Raw genomic sequence first — 18,707 nt, 5'->3', positions numbered from 1 at the left:
TCCCGTCTCTTTGTCACTCAGGTGTTCATCCGCATCCAAGACAGCAACGACAATCCCCCAGTCTTCTCACAGCCGGCTTATGATGTCAGCGTCTCGGAGGACGTGCCGGTCGACACGGAGCTGCTGCGGGTTAGAGCTTCAGACATGGACGAGCGTGCCCGTCTCAGCTTCTCCATCTACGGCAGCGTAGACCCGGCCAGTATGAGACTGTTCCGGGTCAATCCTGGTACGGGGGTCGTCTACACCGCAGACAGGCTGGACTACGAGGCCAGGACGCAGCACATCCTCACTATCATGGTAATGAGGGAGACGGGGAGGAAATATGTTTCCGTGTGTGCTGCGTTGGCGGTTGTACTCCTCTTGGCAGCTGTGCATGCCTCACTTGTTTTAAACCAATGTCTTTAATTCATCGCCTCCAACAATGCTCTCCATATTATTGTTAGATTTCATTTAATGAGGACCATGCCCGAAAAAAAAGTTAAAAAAATTAAAGGGACAGTTCACCACAAAACTGAAATATGTATAGTGTGTTGGAGTTTAGAGATATTGGCCAAGGAGGTGTCTTCCTTCTCTAGAATATTATTGAGCTCAATGGTGATCGGCTTTCCAAAAACATACATTAGGAAATCGTGCCCTTGTTACTCATAGGAGTTATTTTCTTTCAACCAACCAACCAGATCACCACACAGAAAGAAGCGTGCATCTGAAACATTAGCTAGCTCAGTTAGCGTTGTAAACTAGCCTGAGCCAATCAACATAAGTATTTTCTTTCTACTGACTACACCCAGCAACCGTATCACCGTGCAGAAGGAAGCATGCATATACTGACGAGAGGCTAGCTAACTAAGCTAACGTTACATCTCAGCCGAGGAAGACGCCGTTAATGTTGACAACTCTCGCCTTTCGTCCGCGCGGGTTAGGGCTTCAGACATGGACGAGCGGTGGTGGTACGGCTGCTTGGTGTAAATAGCAGAAAGAAAAATAGTTCCCTCCTACATGAAACAAGGTCTGTGGATTATCTCGAGTAACCGGGTCTTGATTTCTGTTTTTGCTGGTGCATTTTTCAAAGTATTTGTTTTTTTTGTCATCACTTTGATGTCACCACAAACTGAGTGGCATCTAGTTCCATGGTATTGGAGGGAAAACAGACATCCCTCGGGCCAGTTACTCTAAAATTTGGCAACTCACACCAACATAATCTAGATGGATAAATAGCAATACAGGTAAAGGGAAAAAAGATATGCGTTGTTGATTGTCAGAGTGAACTGTCCCTTTAATCTCAAAATGAGAACAGATTATTATGACAGATGTAGCCAGGAGCTAATTTCCATCTACAGTCCCGGGGGAGTTACACAGGCGAGTCACCAGTCCACAAAAAACATTTACATGCAACACAATTACAAAGTCTGCATCACGCTGACAATTATACAGACAAAATCTACAAGCACACAACTGCCGCGAACACCCGCACATTCTTCCAGCACGGCTATGAAATCACAGCTCATTAAGTCTGTCAAATTAATGTCAGCACGACTGGTCGCTCAACATTCGCATCATTGGGGGGAAAAAAAAATGAAGTCTTTGCCGAAGTTTTAAGCTCACCTGGAAGCATATTCAAAAATTAATACTCATCTCTTTAATATTCTGTCTCATCGCATATTCATCTCTTATCTCGCCCCAGGTCAAGGATCAGGAGTTCCCATTTAACCGCGACCTGGCTCGTATCCTGGTGGCTGTGGAGGACTCCAATGATAACATCCCCTACTTCACCAGCACAGTTTACGATGCTGTTGCCTACGAGTCTTCTCCCAGAGGCACTTCTGTAGTGCAAGTGACAGCCTTAGACAAAGACAATGGGATTAACGGGCAGCTCACCTATACGATGGAAGCAGGTGTGATGTTATCTGAAAAGAAAGACATTTATTAGTTTTATGGCTCTATTATCTCGTGTTTTAAATGGGGGCTTGAGATGTGACTGGCTTTTAAATGCTTTGTCAGAGGAGAACAAATTGGGATTCCTATTTTCCAGTAATGATGTCTATAACCTTTCTGCTACCTTTCAGGTAACACTGCCGGTGTGTTCGGCATTGATAATGCCACCGGCCTTATCTTCATTGCCAGGGATCTGGACCTCACCTCTGTGGGCTTTTACACCCTCACTGTGCGTGTCACGGACAGTGGATTTCCTCCGTTAATGGCCACAGCGTCTGTCCGCATCTCCCTGATACTCTCCGACTTCTCCAAGCCCAAATTCTCTCAGAAGGAGTACCAGGCCGAGGTAAAAAAGAGAGAGATGCGTGTGGGAGAGGTGCAGGGAGGAGGAAGAAATAGCTGTAGTAAAGAAAGGCAGGGAGGTGGTAGGGAGGGATGGATGGTAAATCTCTAGACAGATATACAGAAGGTGAATATCGTGAATTTAATCACGCACATAACTCAACAAAGAGTCAGAAATTTCCAACGCCACAGTCTCTGTGTTTACAGATAATGGAAAACAGCACTGTCGGAACGCACGTGACCACCGTCAGCGCCCTCAGCCGCTCGGCACTCATTTATGACATCACCCGGGGCAACGAGGAACACTGCTTCTTCATCAACCACCACACCGGGGTGATCAGCACGCGCAAACTACTTGACTTTGAGGTTTGTCAATACTTACCTTTTCAAGAAGTGGGCATGCAAATTTGTACCATCTGTCAGCGCTCAGCGTTGAGTCGAATGCCTCCTCTCATATACATTTACTCAAGTAGCATAATTACATTCAGAGTTGAGGTGCCTGTTCTCCACTTGATGTCCATTTTATGCAACCTTGTATGGAAATGCACACACCATCTTACAAGCAAATATTGTATTTTTACTCCACTACATCTGTCTGTCAGCTCAATTTTTTTTATATCCTTCCTATCCATGTGTTTTTTGTTTTTTTTTATGTGAATGATAAACTGAAGGATGGAGGGTTCCTTTATGGGTTCAGTAAATTCTCTATTAACTATTAAAAACCCTCCTGGATGAGCAGGAAAGTGCATTATCGTGAAAATGAAAACAAGCTGTTTTTCCGAGGAGAGAGAATTAAAAAGTTAGAGTTTTGAAGTTTGAAAGTTAGGAGATCCGTGGCTCTCACGATACAGCGGCACTGCAAACTTATGATGACCTTAGAATACGGTGCACTGCTGAAGATTAAACTAACAACTGTATATAGAGTAGTTAAAATGAGCTCAACCTTATACATCTACAGCAGAAAAATGCAGCATCAGTGCAGCAGCGATATACATCTATATATTCATCAATTTTTTGGTTATGTTTTCACATTTGAACTCAGTTCTTTTATTTGTTTTATTTGCGTTAGTTCTTTTACATAGCATTTTGAAAACAAACAGGTTTTCTTCCAATGTGCAGGCATGTGCATTGAAGACACATGTGCATAGTAAGGCAGGACTGAGATAAAAGCAGGTTTAACCAGGCGAGCATAAGAACGCCAAAGGTTAACAAAATACTGCAAAAAAAACAACAAAAAACATTGAGTCCGATGAAATAAAGCAGATTAAATACAATATGAAGCCCAAGAATGAAAGTGGGTTTTGCAGATGCATATTAAAGGTTTTTGGGGAGTGCCACTGCATATCTTAAAAAAGTACTATGTAAACCTTTGTGGCTCTCGTCAGAGGCTAAGTTGCATTATGGGTAATGTAGGTGGCACGTGTTGAAAAGGAGGAAGAATTTGTGGAATCAAAAAGGCAAAATTTCTGGTTCTGGTCCATCTGTGTTATTGGAGTTCAGTGCTCGCCTTGTGGACTGCCTTTCAAAACCTGGCACCTACATTGCCCACAATGCAACATACCCACATAGTGACATCACTGGAGGCAGTTTATAAAAATAAATGCACAACTGCAATCTTATATCACCTCCCAAGACCTGTAAACACACTTTAATGTGTAAAATGGTTGGAATTACCCTTTAAATCATTAATCAGAATATTTAGACTTTAATTGAATTTTGTGTTTTGGGTTGTTTTTACACACTGCATTTCTTTTGCTTTGGCAGCAAAAAACCTCCTATTTCCTGGTGGTGCATGCCCTGAGCATGGCTGGAGTGGAGGCCAGCACCACTGTCATCGTCCAGGTGGGGGATGTCAATGATAGCCCACCTGTCTTCCAACAAATCAGGTATCAGCTCTGGTCATAAGAGAGGAGCTTTTGGCCCCGACATGCTCGCCGAGCCGTGTCAAGTGCTGACGATGTGTAATTTTCTGGAGTGATTCAAGTGTATCTTTCCACTTTTACAGCAGTGTCCTTTTATTTGTTTATTTTTTTAACCTCAACAGGTATGTGGGAGCAATCAGTGAGGCGGCTCCAGTCAACAGTGTGGTCCTGGGAGAGGATGGAAACCCTCTGGTCATCAGGGCAACTGACAGGGACCGCAATCACAACTCCCTGTTAGTGTTCCAGATCTTAGACGAGACCGCCCGTATGTTTTTCAGCGTGGATTCCGGGACTGGATCGATTCGGTAGAACCCGCACCGACTACATCAATGTTGATGATGTCTCATTCATGTCATTATTTCTTGATGAAAACAACATTCTTCGTCTTATTTCAATGGCTCTTACATTTTAGAACAATTGCCAGTCTGGACTATGAGACCTTCAGCAAGTTCTTCTTCCGGGTTCATGTTCGAGACAGTGGACAGCCTCCTCGAAGTGCTGAGAGCCCAGCAGAGGTGCTCATAAAGGCAAGTTAATAACACATGAATCAGGTTCCACCGCCTCACAAACCATTTCTTGACTCACTTCGATTCTTATGTTACCTTCTTGGGCATTATTTTGTACCGTCTCAGGTGATCAACATCAATGACTCGCCTCCAAAGTTATCACAGGACATTTACGAAACAGTGCTCCTCCTGCCGACCTACGTGGGAGTGGAGGTCCTCCGGGTCGAGGCATCAGACCCCGATTTCACCTCCGACCTCGCCCTGAACCCTGACAAGTCCATCACCCCGCAGCTGCTTTACTCCCTGGTGGACAGCAACGTGGAGAACTTCTCCGTGGATCGCTACACCGGAGTTGTGACCGTCGTTAATCAGAACCTCAATAAAGACCGTTACCGCTTTAACGTAAAGGTGAGAAATTTGGCACGACACATGTTTTCTCTAAGCCGGAATCACAGCCAATGCATCAGCCTTTCTCTCTCTGCGCTGCCTGGAAAGACCTCTGTTTTTTGTTTGTCTTGAGGTATGGGATGGACGTTTCTCCAGCATGGCGTCAGTCACAGTGCTCGTCAGAGAAGCCATAGACAGCGGCCTGCTCTTCACCCTCCCAGTCTATACCGCCTCCATCCCAGAGAACGTGCCCAACGTCACTCTAGTGACTGTGGTGAACACCGTCGGCCACCGCCTCAACGAGCCGCTCAAATACACCCTGCTGAACCCCGGCGGGCGCTTCACCATTAGACCCACCTGCGGAGTAGTTCTCACCACGGGCGTAGCTTTTGACAGGGAGGAGAAAAGTAGTTACGAGCTGGTGGTGGAGGTCAGCCGAGAAGATGAGATACTGAGGGTTGCCAGGGTGACTGTGCAAGTTCAGGTGGGTGTGTAAAAGTGTGTTTTCAGGGTGTTTTGTGTGTTTTTTGTCTTCTTTTCCACTCACACTGACAACATGACGTTGACTCATGTTTTCGTAATGTTTTCTGTGCATGCCTCCTCATTTTAGTCTGTTAAGTAACAAACAATTTAAATATTTTGTTCTGCGAAGCAGCTCATTCACGCCCGTTTATATTCTTGCGCGTCTCATTTTTGCAATTTGCAAAAGCCGAATGAAGATGTGAAGTTTTCCAGATCCCATGCCGAAGTTTTTTGTTTGAGCATGGAGTTTTTATTATTATTATTTTTTTTTTTTACTTTGGAAGGGGTCCAGATTTAATACCCACAATGTTTTGAATATTTCAGTGTGTATGATGCAAAGTGGCTTCAATAGAAGTTTGGAGCAAGCCGAGAGAGAATGTTACGCTTTGTAGTAAGCTACACAAGGAGACATTTTACAGGAATATTCAGCTTAGATTCAGTGATGTGCGGCACAGTTCATCTTCATTTGTTGTTACTTTGAAGTCTAACTGTGTGAAATCTATTTTTTCATCTTTTCAATGAGCCCAGTGAATGAATGAGCCCAATTTGTTAACATAACCGTTTTTTCTCAGGTGGAGGATGTAAACGACAACGCTCCAGAGTTTGTGAACCTCCCCTACTACGCTGCAGTGCAGGTGGAGGCAGATCCAGGATCGCCTATATTTCAGGTCTCAGCCATTGACCAGGACTACGGTCTGAATGGAGAAGTGACATACAGCCTCAAGGTGCCGCACAGAAACTTTCAGGTAAGCTCATCATTTTCTGCTCTTAAATGTTCTCAGTGTTCATACAGTTTGTACATACTTATTTTATTTACATATTCCGTGCAGGTGAACCCTTTGACAGGACAGCTGACCTTAAAGAGAGCCTTTGAGGTCGACCTGTCTAATGCAGAGTACAAGCTGGTCCTCGTGGCCTCAGACAGTGGCTTCCCCTCTCTGTCCAGCACAGTGGAGCTGCCTGTCACTGTGGTAAATAAAGCAATGCCGGTTTTTGACAAGCCCTTCTACGGCGTCACCGTCAGAGAGGACGCGGCCATCTCCACCTCAGTCCTGTGCATCAACGCCACCAGTCCCGAAGGCCAGAGCGTCATCTTCACCATCACTGATGGAGACCCCACCTTCCAGTTTGACATCGGCTTCGACACGGGAATCATCAGCGTGGTTTACCCGTTGGACTATGAGACCACGCAGTACTACCGGCTAACAGTGAAGGCCACAGACACGCTGACTGGAGCGAAGTCGGAGGTCGATGTAGACATCGTGGTGCTGGATGTGAATGATAACCCGCCGCTGTTCCAGAACACCTCTTATTCGTCTGTGCTGGCTGAGAACTCCATGATTGGAACGACCGTCCTACAGGTGTGTGTTTGTTTATTGAGTGAGTCCAGTGTGTACTTTAACCAAATCATTGTTTGCACCCATGACTCACTTCGACAGTGTTGTGTGTAAATTTTAAGATGCCAAATAATTTATTCATGAGAAAATATGTGCGATATTTCCCTAGAAATTTCCCAGTGGAAGCTCTTGACCTTCAGTGAATAATAGACCAGTACTGTTGTCACAGTGAGAAACATGTTTGCATTGCAGCACTCTGTAGTACTGACTGCATTGATTTCTATAACCAGTTTTATCCAGTCACCAAGACAGGTTAATGGCCTTGTTTGACTATAGTATTGAAGAAATAGGAGGGAAACGTTAAATTATTAGATCAGATGAATGTTTATTATGCCTAAAACTACACTTTAGGCGTGTTCAGTGTTGGGCCTCTGGCATATCACCTTCCAGTAGCGCGGAGTTGGGTCAGATTATTTTGAAATGTTTCAGTTACTGAATACAAATTGTATAATTACATTACATATTCCATGGTTGCAGCCACAAAACCGAGATTTCCACAAATGTTTTTTGTTCATTTTTTTTTAAATCTCAAAATGTTTCCAATACAAATTAAATGCCTTTTTGCAAATTTGGTCAGGCAAAACACATTACTCTTACAAAAACATAAACATGATTTTCATTTGTTAATAGAGTGTTGGTTATGTTGTAGAAACATTTTTTAAAAAGATGCCAGCAAAAATGTTATCAAGTAATCCTTGACAATGTAAATGCAATCTAATTACACATTTGTGTAAACGTAGGTAACACTCACACGTACACAAACACAATACATACACAGTAACCAGCAGCAATAAATGGTAAATTTATATTTAGTTAAACTTGAGTTAATAGTTATTTCACTGTTCACAAACAATGAAAAAAGAATGGTAAACATCAGCTGCAACTTTACAATTAATACATGGTTTATGAAGCATGTATCAAACTTTAATGATTAATTATTATTAAGTGTTACCCTTATTTTTTGTTATCTGTTTCCATAATCCCATTGACAGATAATCTGTTACTACACAACCAAGAGGTTAACATTTAGAATATAAAGTTTTTATCACCTACATGAGACAGAAGCTGTATGTTTGTGTTAAAACGAAGAAAACTAATTCATTTTGTTTCCTTGCTTATTTTTTTTGGTTTTGCAGTTTAATAGGAAGCCATGGTGTCGACTAGTCTTTTCACACGCAAATCACACTTCACATCACAATTTAGAGAAGTCGAATAAACCGACAGTAACAGAGTTTTGCGTCCTTCACCGTCACATGATTATCTACTAAAATTATTTTCATGCTTGCGCCATAGAGCTGTGTTTACTATTAATTGAGCTGCAATCCTTTTAATCTTGCAGCGCTTGCATGCACAGTACGGTTATGCTTTTTGTTTGCAAAGACTTGGACAAGATGATCCTGCCTGAAGCTTTACAGTGCTTTGATGCAGTTTTAGATAGAATTGTGCCCTAACATCGTCTCAGTGGAACCTACAACTTCATTTCCTTTTTCATTTTGGACTCACTGTGGGTGCTGTAGCTACGGCCAGCGCACACAATTCAGACTATCTCTTGAATAATGCATGAACAAGTACATAACTTAATGTTACTCTCCTCGTAGCTGTTTGCCCAGGACCAAGACTCAGAGAAGAACGCCATTGTGAGTTACCAGATCCTCCCTGACGTCTACAACAGCACAGACTACTTTCTCATCGACATAAACAGCGGCCTGATATTCACGGCTCGCCTGCTCGACTATGAGCTCATCCAGCGGTACAACTTCATTGTCAGAGCGACAGACAGCGGAGACCCTGCCCTTAGCAGTGATGTCAGTGTCACCGTGACTGTAACTGACACAAACGACAACCCACCCAATTTCAGCCAAGCGCTGTACGAGGCCTTTGTCAGCGAGCTGGCTCCCAGGGGACACTTTGTGACTTGTGTTCAGGCGTCGGATGCTGACATCTGTGACGCACAAAGGCTGAGGTGAGAAAAAGGCTTTTCGGAAAGTTGTGGGGGTGTTTTCTTTTTGATGTTTTGTGGCAGTGATGATACGTTTGTACATGGTTTCCAACTGAACATTAGTTGAATTTGTCTGAACCTTTCAGTTCACGTTGTTTACCATTTCTCATTTCATACCAGTCTAGTTTTTGTGGAAGCACATTTCCTCCAATGTGATAAAAAAAGGTCCTGTAAGTCATTATGAAGAGAATCTTTCTCTAAATGTAATGACACAGTATCTTAATATGGTTACACAGTATCTAAATATAATGACTTAGTGTCTCAAAATAACGATAGAATTTCTCAGAATAATGACAGAATCTAAAAGATAATGACTTATTATCTCAAAACAATGACTTAGTATCTCAAAATAATGACTTAGTAACTCAAAATAACGATAGAATTTCTCAAAACAATGACAGTGTCTCAACATTATGACTTGGTATTTCAAAATAATGATAGAATTTTTCAAAATGCTGAGAAACTTTGTCAAGACGTTGAGAAAGCTAGCATGTCAACATATGACTTATTGACAGTAGGCTTCAATCAAAATATTGGGAAAGGAGTCATAAGGTAAAGAAGTTTATCGTTATAATTACTCACCGGATTTTCCTTCCAAGCACACTGGCGTACATGGACTCCCTTATGTTTTTGTGTTTCGGTTGTGAAAATTGTAGCATTTGACACTCTTAATTATTTATGTGTCTTCTCAAGTGATCAAGTGGTTTTTGTCTCAGGACAGCTTAAGAAAAGCACACACTTGTGTTTCCAGCACTTTCCGAGCAAAATACTGTTTTGCAACATAATGGACACTGAGCTCTTGTTTTTTTCCCTCAGGTACAGTATTCTCTCTGGGAATGAGAGAATGACTTTTATGATGGAGCCAGATACAGGGGTGCTCAGTCTGTCTAACAAGAGGCGACAGGGCATGAAACTCTCGTATCAACTCAATGTGTCGGTGTCAGATGGAGTCTTCACCAACACTGCTCAGGTGAGACAACTTCCTCGCCAGTTGCGATTTAGTTCTGTCAACTGATTTGCTCTTTTATAACCCTTGTAGTGTTTATGTACAGCGAGCCGCGTGACCTTCTTTGGCAACCACTCGCTTCAAATTTGTTCCACACATTCGCAGCTGTCCAATGCGACTGCTGTTTTCTCTACCACTGGCTGCTCTGCAGAGCACCTCTGCAGTTGGAGGTTAATGTGCGTTCTTGTCATATCGGATTTACTGTGAGGATGAGCTGCCAGCTGGAAAGAAATGTTCACATCTGTCTTTCAGCGGTAATTACAAGTGGGACTCTGATATCCCACATCTCTGATTGTCCACATTATATGGCGTAGCAATAACATGTCGCGCAATTCTCATGTTCCTCTTCTCCTGGCGTGATGAGAACACCACGTACCTCCACAGCAGTCTGTCAGAGACTAATACATGTTTGCAGCTGTATCAATCATATTTTTGTCACAAGGCAGATGCTCTTACTGCTCGGCCATATGCCGAGTTGATGTTATCGTGTTTGACAAATCTGCCACTGTTAATTATTGTGATGGCATTAACGAAATGTCAGCAGACATGAGAATGATGATGGTGGGACGGCGATTATAACGATGATGGTGATCCCCAGGTGGTTGTACGCGTGCTGGGAGCGAACCTGTACAGCCCAGTGTTCAGCCAGAGGTTCTACCTGGCTGAAGTCCAGGAAAATGCCCCTTCAGGGTCAAAGGTCATTCAGGTTAGTTTGCCTTTCCACTACTCACTTTGAGACTTAATCCTGCCGACTGTGGTGCGCGCAGACCCCCGAGGTAAACTTTTTGTCAGATCTCACTGGGTGCCTTGTTTTCTCATTGCAGTTCGTCATGACTTTGTCAATGGAGCCGTTGTAATTAGTGCTTTTTAAAAATACCATTTGCATCCTGGGGGAACTCAGTCAAAGGCCTAATCCCGTCTATGCAGTTTTAATAGATGGAGCTGTTTATTGAGGTCATGTTTGCCATGGTTCCTAATTTAAATATCGCACACAATCGGGGGGGGGTAGGGGCAATCTGTCAGACACAGATGCAGCCGCCACAGATTAAAAAATGTTGAATGACTGTGGGTTATTTTAAATCATTTATATTCAGGTCAACATGACCCTGGTTGGTGCCACATATTAATATAACACAAATGATGTGAACTTATTATTTAAAACTAAATTATACCAAATTTAAAGGATGGTAATTGAATAAGCTTTGACATTAAATGACATTAAATACATAACCAACTAGAAAGGGGACTCAGTAGAGCACATACCTCCGCCAATGCCCCACAGTCCCCTTTTATTCAATCAAGCCTAATCTGATATCAAATAAAACATGCTTCAATCTGCTAGATCGAGATTTGCACTGAATGTTTTCACTCATAGATACCAGGCATCTTATTAAGGCGGAATTCTTCATCAAACATTATTCCCTGAGAAATGAATAAAAAAAGAACAAAAACACCCTTTCCTTCAATGTTAAAGAAAGTGACAAACATCGGTCCATTTACCCAGATCTGCACCAAAAGTCCTCCATCCAAGTTTCGACAAAATCCTTTCAGTAGTTGTTCTGTTATCCTGCTGACAAACCAACCAAACTTCCAACAAATGGACACAGGTGAAAAACATAACAACGTAGACAATTCTAAAAAATGGTAGTTGATTGTTGAGGCTCATTCCCGGGTCGTCAAATTTTGATGCCTTGGGTTGGCCGCCATCCCTAAAGGGTCAGTATTTGATGCCTTGAGAATCTCTCTAGAGTTGTCTACTTAAACCTTTAATTATGTTGGCAGGATAAAAGAAATAGGAAACTCCCTACACGTGAATGGTGCTGAAGGACTTTATAATGACCAATCTGACTTAATTTCCTGACTATCTGTCCGGACTTCCAGGTTCGGGCAACGGACGAGGACTCCGGGCTGTTTGGACAGATCACCTACTCCTTCATCAACGACCTTGGGAAAACTCAGTTCACCATCGACGCAGATGGAGTCATCACCACTCTTCAGAAATTAGACCGAGAAAATCCTCTCAATAAAGACATGGTGCTGACCGTTATGGCCCTGGATGGAGGAGGTACTGTTTCTGACCCTGACCAGGCTGACTGTAAACTGATTACCTGACGAAAAAACATCTTTAAATCAGCTGATATAAGACTTCCTGTGCCCCTAAGTCAAACATTTAGCTAACATTAATGCATGAGTGGGCACTGTTTTTGGTTAATGTACTGTAGGAGTCAGATGATAGCTTAGGTATGATAAGATCCCACTCTCCTGAATATCTATGAATATTAAAGCATATTCACTTTACAGATGCATTACATCTTGCCATCCAGAACAAGAGAAGAATAAGCCAATTTGGTTTTTGAACCACATACATTCCATGAATCCATACATGTGTGTTTTTCTTCTGTTGTTCTTCCAGGTCGTGCATCGTTTTGCACGGTGCGAGTTGTTCTTGCTGATGAGAATGACAACGCCCCTCGCTTCAGAGCTGTGGAGTACCGTATGAGCATTAAAGCGAACGTTGCCAAAGGTTCTCTGGTCACACAGATCCAAGCCACTGATCCTGACGCTGGGTCCAACGGGAGGATCACCTACTCCCTCTACAGCGAGGCACGTCTGTCGCTGGTAGATGTGCTGGAGGTCAGTACGTTCCGCTCTTTAACTTCATGCATTAGTCAACTGCAAAACATATTTTTTGCACCACTGAGCTTTGTGTTTAGTTTTAATTGACTTGCCAACACCTTCTCTGTCCTCAGAAGCAAAAATTTAACTGGATTAAATCCTCCATACATTCGATTAAGACATATTCTCAAATGAGACCCCCACCACTTTTCAGGGATTAAAAGCCATCTGTTAACAGTAACGATTTTATCCATCAAAAGGGAAACACAATTAAGTAACAAACACATAAACAACTGGAATGACACTCGGTACAGCACATACTTCCGCTAAAGACCAAAAGGCCCCTATTGTATTTATTCATTGATTCCAGCGACCTAAAACTACGTAATTCCACAAGAAATTAACAAAAATATTGAAAAATGCTTAATGTTAAAGAAAGTGAGAAAAAATTCACAAATGTGTCACTTTATCCAGATCTGCACCAAAGTTAATGGGGAAGCTGAAGCATTTTTCATCTAGTTGTTGTGTAATCCTGCTGATAAAAACTAACCAACCAACAAACAGGCATAGGTGAACATATAACATCCTTGCTGCAGGTAACTATGACTGTTTTGAACCAATTTGAACTAAAAGCTGTAGTTTATGTGGCGGTGGGGGAGGAAGTGTTCGAAACCTTTACTAATACCATGCTGTAAAAAATACATGCTCCATTTAAAGTGTTACTTGTGTAAAAGTATGTAATTATAACCTGGAAAATGCAAGTATGTTAGTTTAGTAAAAGTTAGTTAGTAAAAGCAAAAGTAACCATTATGAGGAGTGTCCCATTAGGTTACTATTGTTATGGCAGGATTTTACTGTTTTAGTGAGTTGCAGCTATTTCTTGTGATGATTTTTTAATGATTATATTCATTATGGATTGATATATTCCTTATTTTAAACTTATCTATTGATTGTTTTGTGAAAATGTAATCACAATAACCCAGAGCCCAAAACTAAACTAAATCATGCTTTTGTTGTCCTAACGATGGTTATTTAATGTAAATGGATTTATTCAGTAGTTGAAAGAAAAAAACGCATCCACTGTTGGGCCATTTGATTTATAGCATTCATTATGTTCTGTGTGCTAAAGGTGTTAAATACTTGTAGCAGAGTAACATTGACAGTATTTCCCTCTGAAAATTGTTCAAGTTAAGTACAAATAGCTCAAATTTGGATTTAAGTAAAGTAATGGAGTAAATGTACCTAGTTAATGATTAAATGCTAATATAAGATGACTGAATGTTAAAAAAGTAACATATACATATAAATAGATAATAGGCTCATAAAACATGTTGTCCATGCTCTTATTGTGGAAAAAAAGGATATATCCTGTCCAATTTAAGCCAGAGGCCAAAACATAAGAACCTGTTGGCTCAAAGACAATCGAATTCAGGCTGAGAGTCCAAGATCTAAGCTCTGTAAGTAGTATATCTGTCACTTAATGGTGTTTAACTCGCAGGTGGAGCCAGACAGCGGTTGGATGATGACCAAAAGCACTGTGGACCACCTCCAGGGGACTGTGCTGTCCTTCTTTGTCAAAGCCACAGATTGTGGCTCTCCAGCCAAACACTCTCTAGTGTCCGCCTTCATCCATGTCGTCCCACCGGACGCATTTGTTCCTTCCTTCAGCCAGCCTCAGTACTCCTTCACCATTCCCGAGGACACACCCGTAGGAACGGCCTTGGGCTCTGTGTACATGGGTCCCGGACAGACTGCCTTCTTCAGCGTAGTCGGGGGGGAGACCTTCGACAGCAACCAGGGAGGGACGTTCCTGGTGGAGAGGGAATCAGGTCTGATCCGCCTGGTAAAGCCTCTGGACTACGAGGAGGTCAGCATCTTCCGCTTTAAGATCGCAGCAACGACAAGAAGAGACCTAATCGAGTCCGTCTCCACTGTTGACCTGGAGGTTAAGGTCGGTGATACATTTAAACATAGATCCTGCTAGCCTCATGTTTCTTTCATTTGACTAGAAATGTATCTTTATGACAGCCTTAGATTCTAATACAATAGCATTTAAGAAAACAAGAGAAAGCCTAGTTAGATGAAAATGTTTGCATTAGTATTGTGACTTTGTTGGGTGAATTCAGTGAAGATTTGTCATTTTACAGATCCTAGACGTGAATGACAACAAGCCAGTGTTTGAGACGAACACCTATGTAGCCACAGTGATGGAGGGGATGCCAGCTGGGACAAGAGTGGTCCAAGTGCGGGCACTCGATCCAGACTGGGGCTCTAATGGACAGGTGTGTGAAGTACTTTGTTCTCTTTGCCTTCCCCTACAAATGAGTCTGCTTTGCGTTTGTGCAGTTTTTTAGTTTGGATTGCTGCAGATAAAACTACAACTTTATTCACCTTTTTGGAGAGGGCTGACACTCAAAGGCAGATTTTTCTTGCCTCTGCTGCCAAGTGCTTGGTCGTGGCGGAATGTTGGTAGTAAAGTCTAGACCTCTGTTTGAATTAGTGCCATGCAAATTCAGTTATTGCTTGTTTCCATTGATTTTTTTTTTTTAAATAGGATTAAACATTTTAATGTAAAAAGAAAATTGTGGAAGATGCTCATCACACATCCCCAGAGCCTAGAGTGATGTCCTCACATTGCTTCCTTTGTCCAATCAAAAATCAAAAACCCAACGACTTTTCATGTACTATTATAAATGCCAAAGAAATGCTCCGAATCCTTGCATTCAGAAAGCTGGAACTGGCAATAATAGTTGTCAATTCATTATCTTTTGATCAATCAATCAGTTACACCTCTATTTTTTAAACTGCAGGTGACCTACAGCCTCGGACCTCTGCTCACATACAACTTGGACTTGACAAAAGACCGTCGCTCCTTTGGCGGCCCCATCACTACGGGTTCCGTCTTTGCCATCGACAGTAAAACAGGCTGGATCACCACGGTGAGCCAGATGGACCACGAGACCTGCTCCAGCTACAGCTTCGAAGTGGTGGCCTCCGACCTGGGGGAGTTGCAATCCCTCTCCTCCACCACGGTGGTGACCATCACCGTGTCGGACGTCAACGACAACCCACCGCGGTTCGAGAGGGAGCTGTACCGGGGCGCGGTAAAGGAGAGCGATCCCCTCGGCGAGGTGGTGGCCGTCCTGAAAACCCGAGATCAAGACGGCACGGATCAGAACCGCCTCGTCAGCTTTTACATTACAGGTGAGGCTATGAAGAAAGCACCGACACAATGCCGCTCAACGCATTCTGTGCTGCAGCAATTGTCTCGACGAGTTTTTGTTGCATACAAATTATTCATTGGTCTAATGGGGCTGCTATTATTAAAGGTCAAACTTGGAATTAGTTTGAACTCAAATGTCAAACACGACTAATCTTTTATTTTATTTTATTTTTTTACATCTCCTTTTCATTTTGATATTACAAGGTATGCATATTACAACAGAACATTTCAGGCAAAGGCAGAAAAACCTGTGTATTCACATTTTAATTTCTCAAATAAGACGTAAGAAAGGGAACAGACTCTAATTTAGATTAGTTTTCAGCGGGTCTAACTAACCTGGGAGTGTCTGCTTTAAATGATTCTTGTGAAACTATGTGAAATTATTACAGTAGTTTGAATTTTACAGATTTCACTCCTTTTTTATGCGAGTGATAAAAAAAACACTGAGAGGGCCTCTCCACCAGAACACTGTCTGATAACCACAGAGGATGATGTATTTTGGCCTCCTGTCCTGGCATTTGAAAATACTGATTGGCCCTAATGGAAGCATTTTAATAAAAGGTCAAATTTTTAAACTTTTAAAGGCCAATTCGGCTACACCACCAGCCCGCTCGACTACAATGATAGATGATTATTGATTGTGCCAAAAGGTTCATGCATCATTTGGTGTGTGTGTGTGTGTGTGTGGAGGGGGTGGGCAGCTGATGCTTATTCATTCTTTGAACGAATAATACTTACAGTTTGTTCACAAGTCTGTTACAATGCATCTTCACATCCGTCTTTGCTGTGTAGTGTCGGCGCTTATTGTCCTCCCATGCGATATCTTCAGGAGGAAACCCGCGGGGCGTGTTCAGCCTGGCCCAGGTGCAGGGAGAGTGGAAGGTTTATGTGAGCGGCCTGCTGGATCGCGAGCAGCAGGACTGGTATCTGCTCAACATCACAGCCAGCGATGGCCTGTACGTTGCCCGCACCGCTGTGGAGGTCACCGTCATGGATGCCAATGATAACAGCCCCATCTGCAACCAGGTCAGGCATATGATGGAATTGGGTTGAAAGGAAAACATGCAAAGCAAACAAACATAGAGCAGCGTGTGAGAGATGATTATTCATTGTTTGTCCCCAAGCTGACTAGTTTCCTATTAGTGTATTGTCTGAAAATAGACAGCTGACTTGCATTTATTCCATCATGACTCTAGACTTTTCTGTTAAACTTTGCTGAGAGGTTATTGATTTATTTGGGTTTGGTCACAAATATGTATAAAGGAGACCTATTATACTTTTTCCTTTTTCCTTTTCTTCAGTGTGTTATATAGTTTCTTGTACATGTAAAAGATATCGAAACGTAAAAAGGTCAAAGTTCACACCGACACAGTCTCTTCTCTCTGCTACTGAAACGACTCATCAGCAGTCCCGCCTTTAGTTCTGTAACTTTTTGGCATCACCCTACTTCACCATGACACATATTTGCATAATTAATGGCGAGTAGCTAGTCTGGCGGGTTAAAATTAAATGAGCGCAGCTGCTCTGCTGTTTGTCAGTCGGTGCCGGGTCAGGCATGTGTGAGCTGACCAATCAGAGCAGACTGGTATTTGGGTTTCAGATTTTCAGACAGAGGGGGAATACAGTGCTGCAGCATTGGACAGTATGAGGACACTGATGTGATTATTGAGCATTAGAGCATGTAATCCTATTCTAGCAGTAACCTGAAATTAAATTATGAACCTGAAATCAAACAAAACATGTTTTATTTAAAATAAGGGGAATTAGTTTTGTGTTTTATCGTCAAACATGTCATGCAAAAGCTGAAGACAACATACAGCAATGTCGCTCATGACCACATGAGATTTGAATTGATGCTGAGTTATTCAGTTTTAAATTTTCATTATACCTGACGGCACTGTCATACCGATTAATTAGTTAAGGCCCCAATACCCAGAATGATGAACTTCCTCTCTGGTAATTTTAAGGGTGGCTTAGCTCAGAAAATGATTCTGGTGAATAATGTTAAAATTTGCACACTGTATGTATGACTTGAGCCAGTATCTGGGGATGTAGTATAACAGGATTTGTTCAGTTGATATTGATTCCCTGTTCTACAGTGTGCCAGAGTACAAACCCAATGTCACTCAATTCAAACAAAATGTTCTATATTTTTTCAGGGAATGAACTATAACTTGCACATAAGCCGGCTTTTACATAGGGCTTTCGTATGAAAAGTCAAAAGCTTATAAACTGTGCTCTTTAAATAACATAAATGACAGAGCTGACACAAACACATCACATAAATCAGTGACCTTGGCTTGGACTCATCCTACTGTTGGCATCAATAATCTGTCAGAATCTGATCTGTGAGAGGCAAATCAATGTGAAAGTGGAAGATAATTGGGCTGTCCATGCTTCTGGGGATTTTTCCTTTTCGTTGACTCGTATTCTAAAATTCTTCACTTTTTTACATAATTAGCTGAGAAACTTTTACTCTCCCTCTAAACTCTGACTAATTCTCTTTGAAATCAATCCTCCCTGTCTCCCAGTCCCACTCTTATATTCTTTCTGTTCTCTTCTCCGACGTGTCAGACCTGTGTAACTACAAAGTGATTACTCTGACGTGGAGACATTAAGATGGTCAGACAGCTGAATATCACCATGTTTTTTGCACATTTTCCTAATATTTTTTCCCTTATGACATGGATGTAGTATCAGGAATAGTAGTCGTAGTAGTACCTGTTGTTGTTGTAGTAGTAGTAACAAGGGAAGCAATAGTGTGGTTATTCTGAGGGAACTGGTTTCCTGACTTTTTAAAGTAAAGTCAACTTTTAAAATTGACAGTGTTAGAAGCAGTTATGTCTGTAAAGGTA

At 42.1% G+C, this 18,707-nt stretch overlaps 1 protein-coding gene across 1 annotated transcript in view; it reads left to right on the top strand.

Annotated features, from left to right (window-relative positions):
- Window positions 1-18,707, top strand: part of fat3b (FAT atypical cadherin 3b) — an 86,703-nt gene that overhangs the window by 36,166 nt on the left and 31,830 nt on the right. The window contains exons 12-31 of the mRNA XM_030438711.1: window positions 22-297; window positions 1,682-1,892; window positions 2,064-2,278; window positions 2,482-2,640; window positions 4,039-4,160; window positions 4,319-4,501; window positions 4,609-4,723; window positions 4,829-5,110; window positions 5,223-5,573; window positions 6,184-6,357; window positions 6,442-6,972; window positions 8,607-8,971; window positions 9,824-9,977; window positions 10,612-10,719; window positions 11,895-12,078; window positions 12,427-12,647; window positions 14,128-14,580; window positions 14,777-14,911; window positions 15,440-15,833; window positions 16,682-16,878. Of these exons, the coding sequence (XP_030294571.1) occupies window positions 22-297; window positions 1,682-1,892; window positions 2,064-2,278; window positions 2,482-2,640; window positions 4,039-4,160; window positions 4,319-4,501; window positions 4,609-4,723; window positions 4,829-5,110; window positions 5,223-5,573; window positions 6,184-6,357; window positions 6,442-6,972; window positions 8,607-8,971; window positions 9,824-9,977; window positions 10,612-10,719; window positions 11,895-12,078; window positions 12,427-12,647; window positions 14,128-14,580; window positions 14,777-14,911; window positions 15,440-15,833; window positions 16,682-16,878 (4,830 nt within the window). The remainder of the gene's footprint in view (window positions 1-21; window positions 298-1,681; window positions 1,893-2,063; window positions 2,279-2,481; window positions 2,641-4,038; window positions 4,161-4,318; window positions 4,502-4,608; window positions 4,724-4,828; window positions 5,111-5,222; window positions 5,574-6,183; window positions 6,358-6,441; window positions 6,973-8,606; window positions 8,972-9,823; window positions 9,978-10,611; window positions 10,720-11,894; window positions 12,079-12,426; window positions 12,648-14,127; window positions 14,581-14,776; window positions 14,912-15,439; window positions 15,834-16,681; window positions 16,879-18,707) is intronic.

Source organism: Sparus aurata, chromosome 13 (assembly GCF_900880675.1).
Source record: "Sparus aurata chromosome 13, fSpaAur1.1, whole genome shotgun sequence".
NCBI lineage: Eukaryota > Metazoa > Chordata > Actinopteri > Spariformes > Sparidae > Sparus > Sparus aurata.
This window is presented reverse-complemented; position numbering and strand designations above follow the sequence as displayed.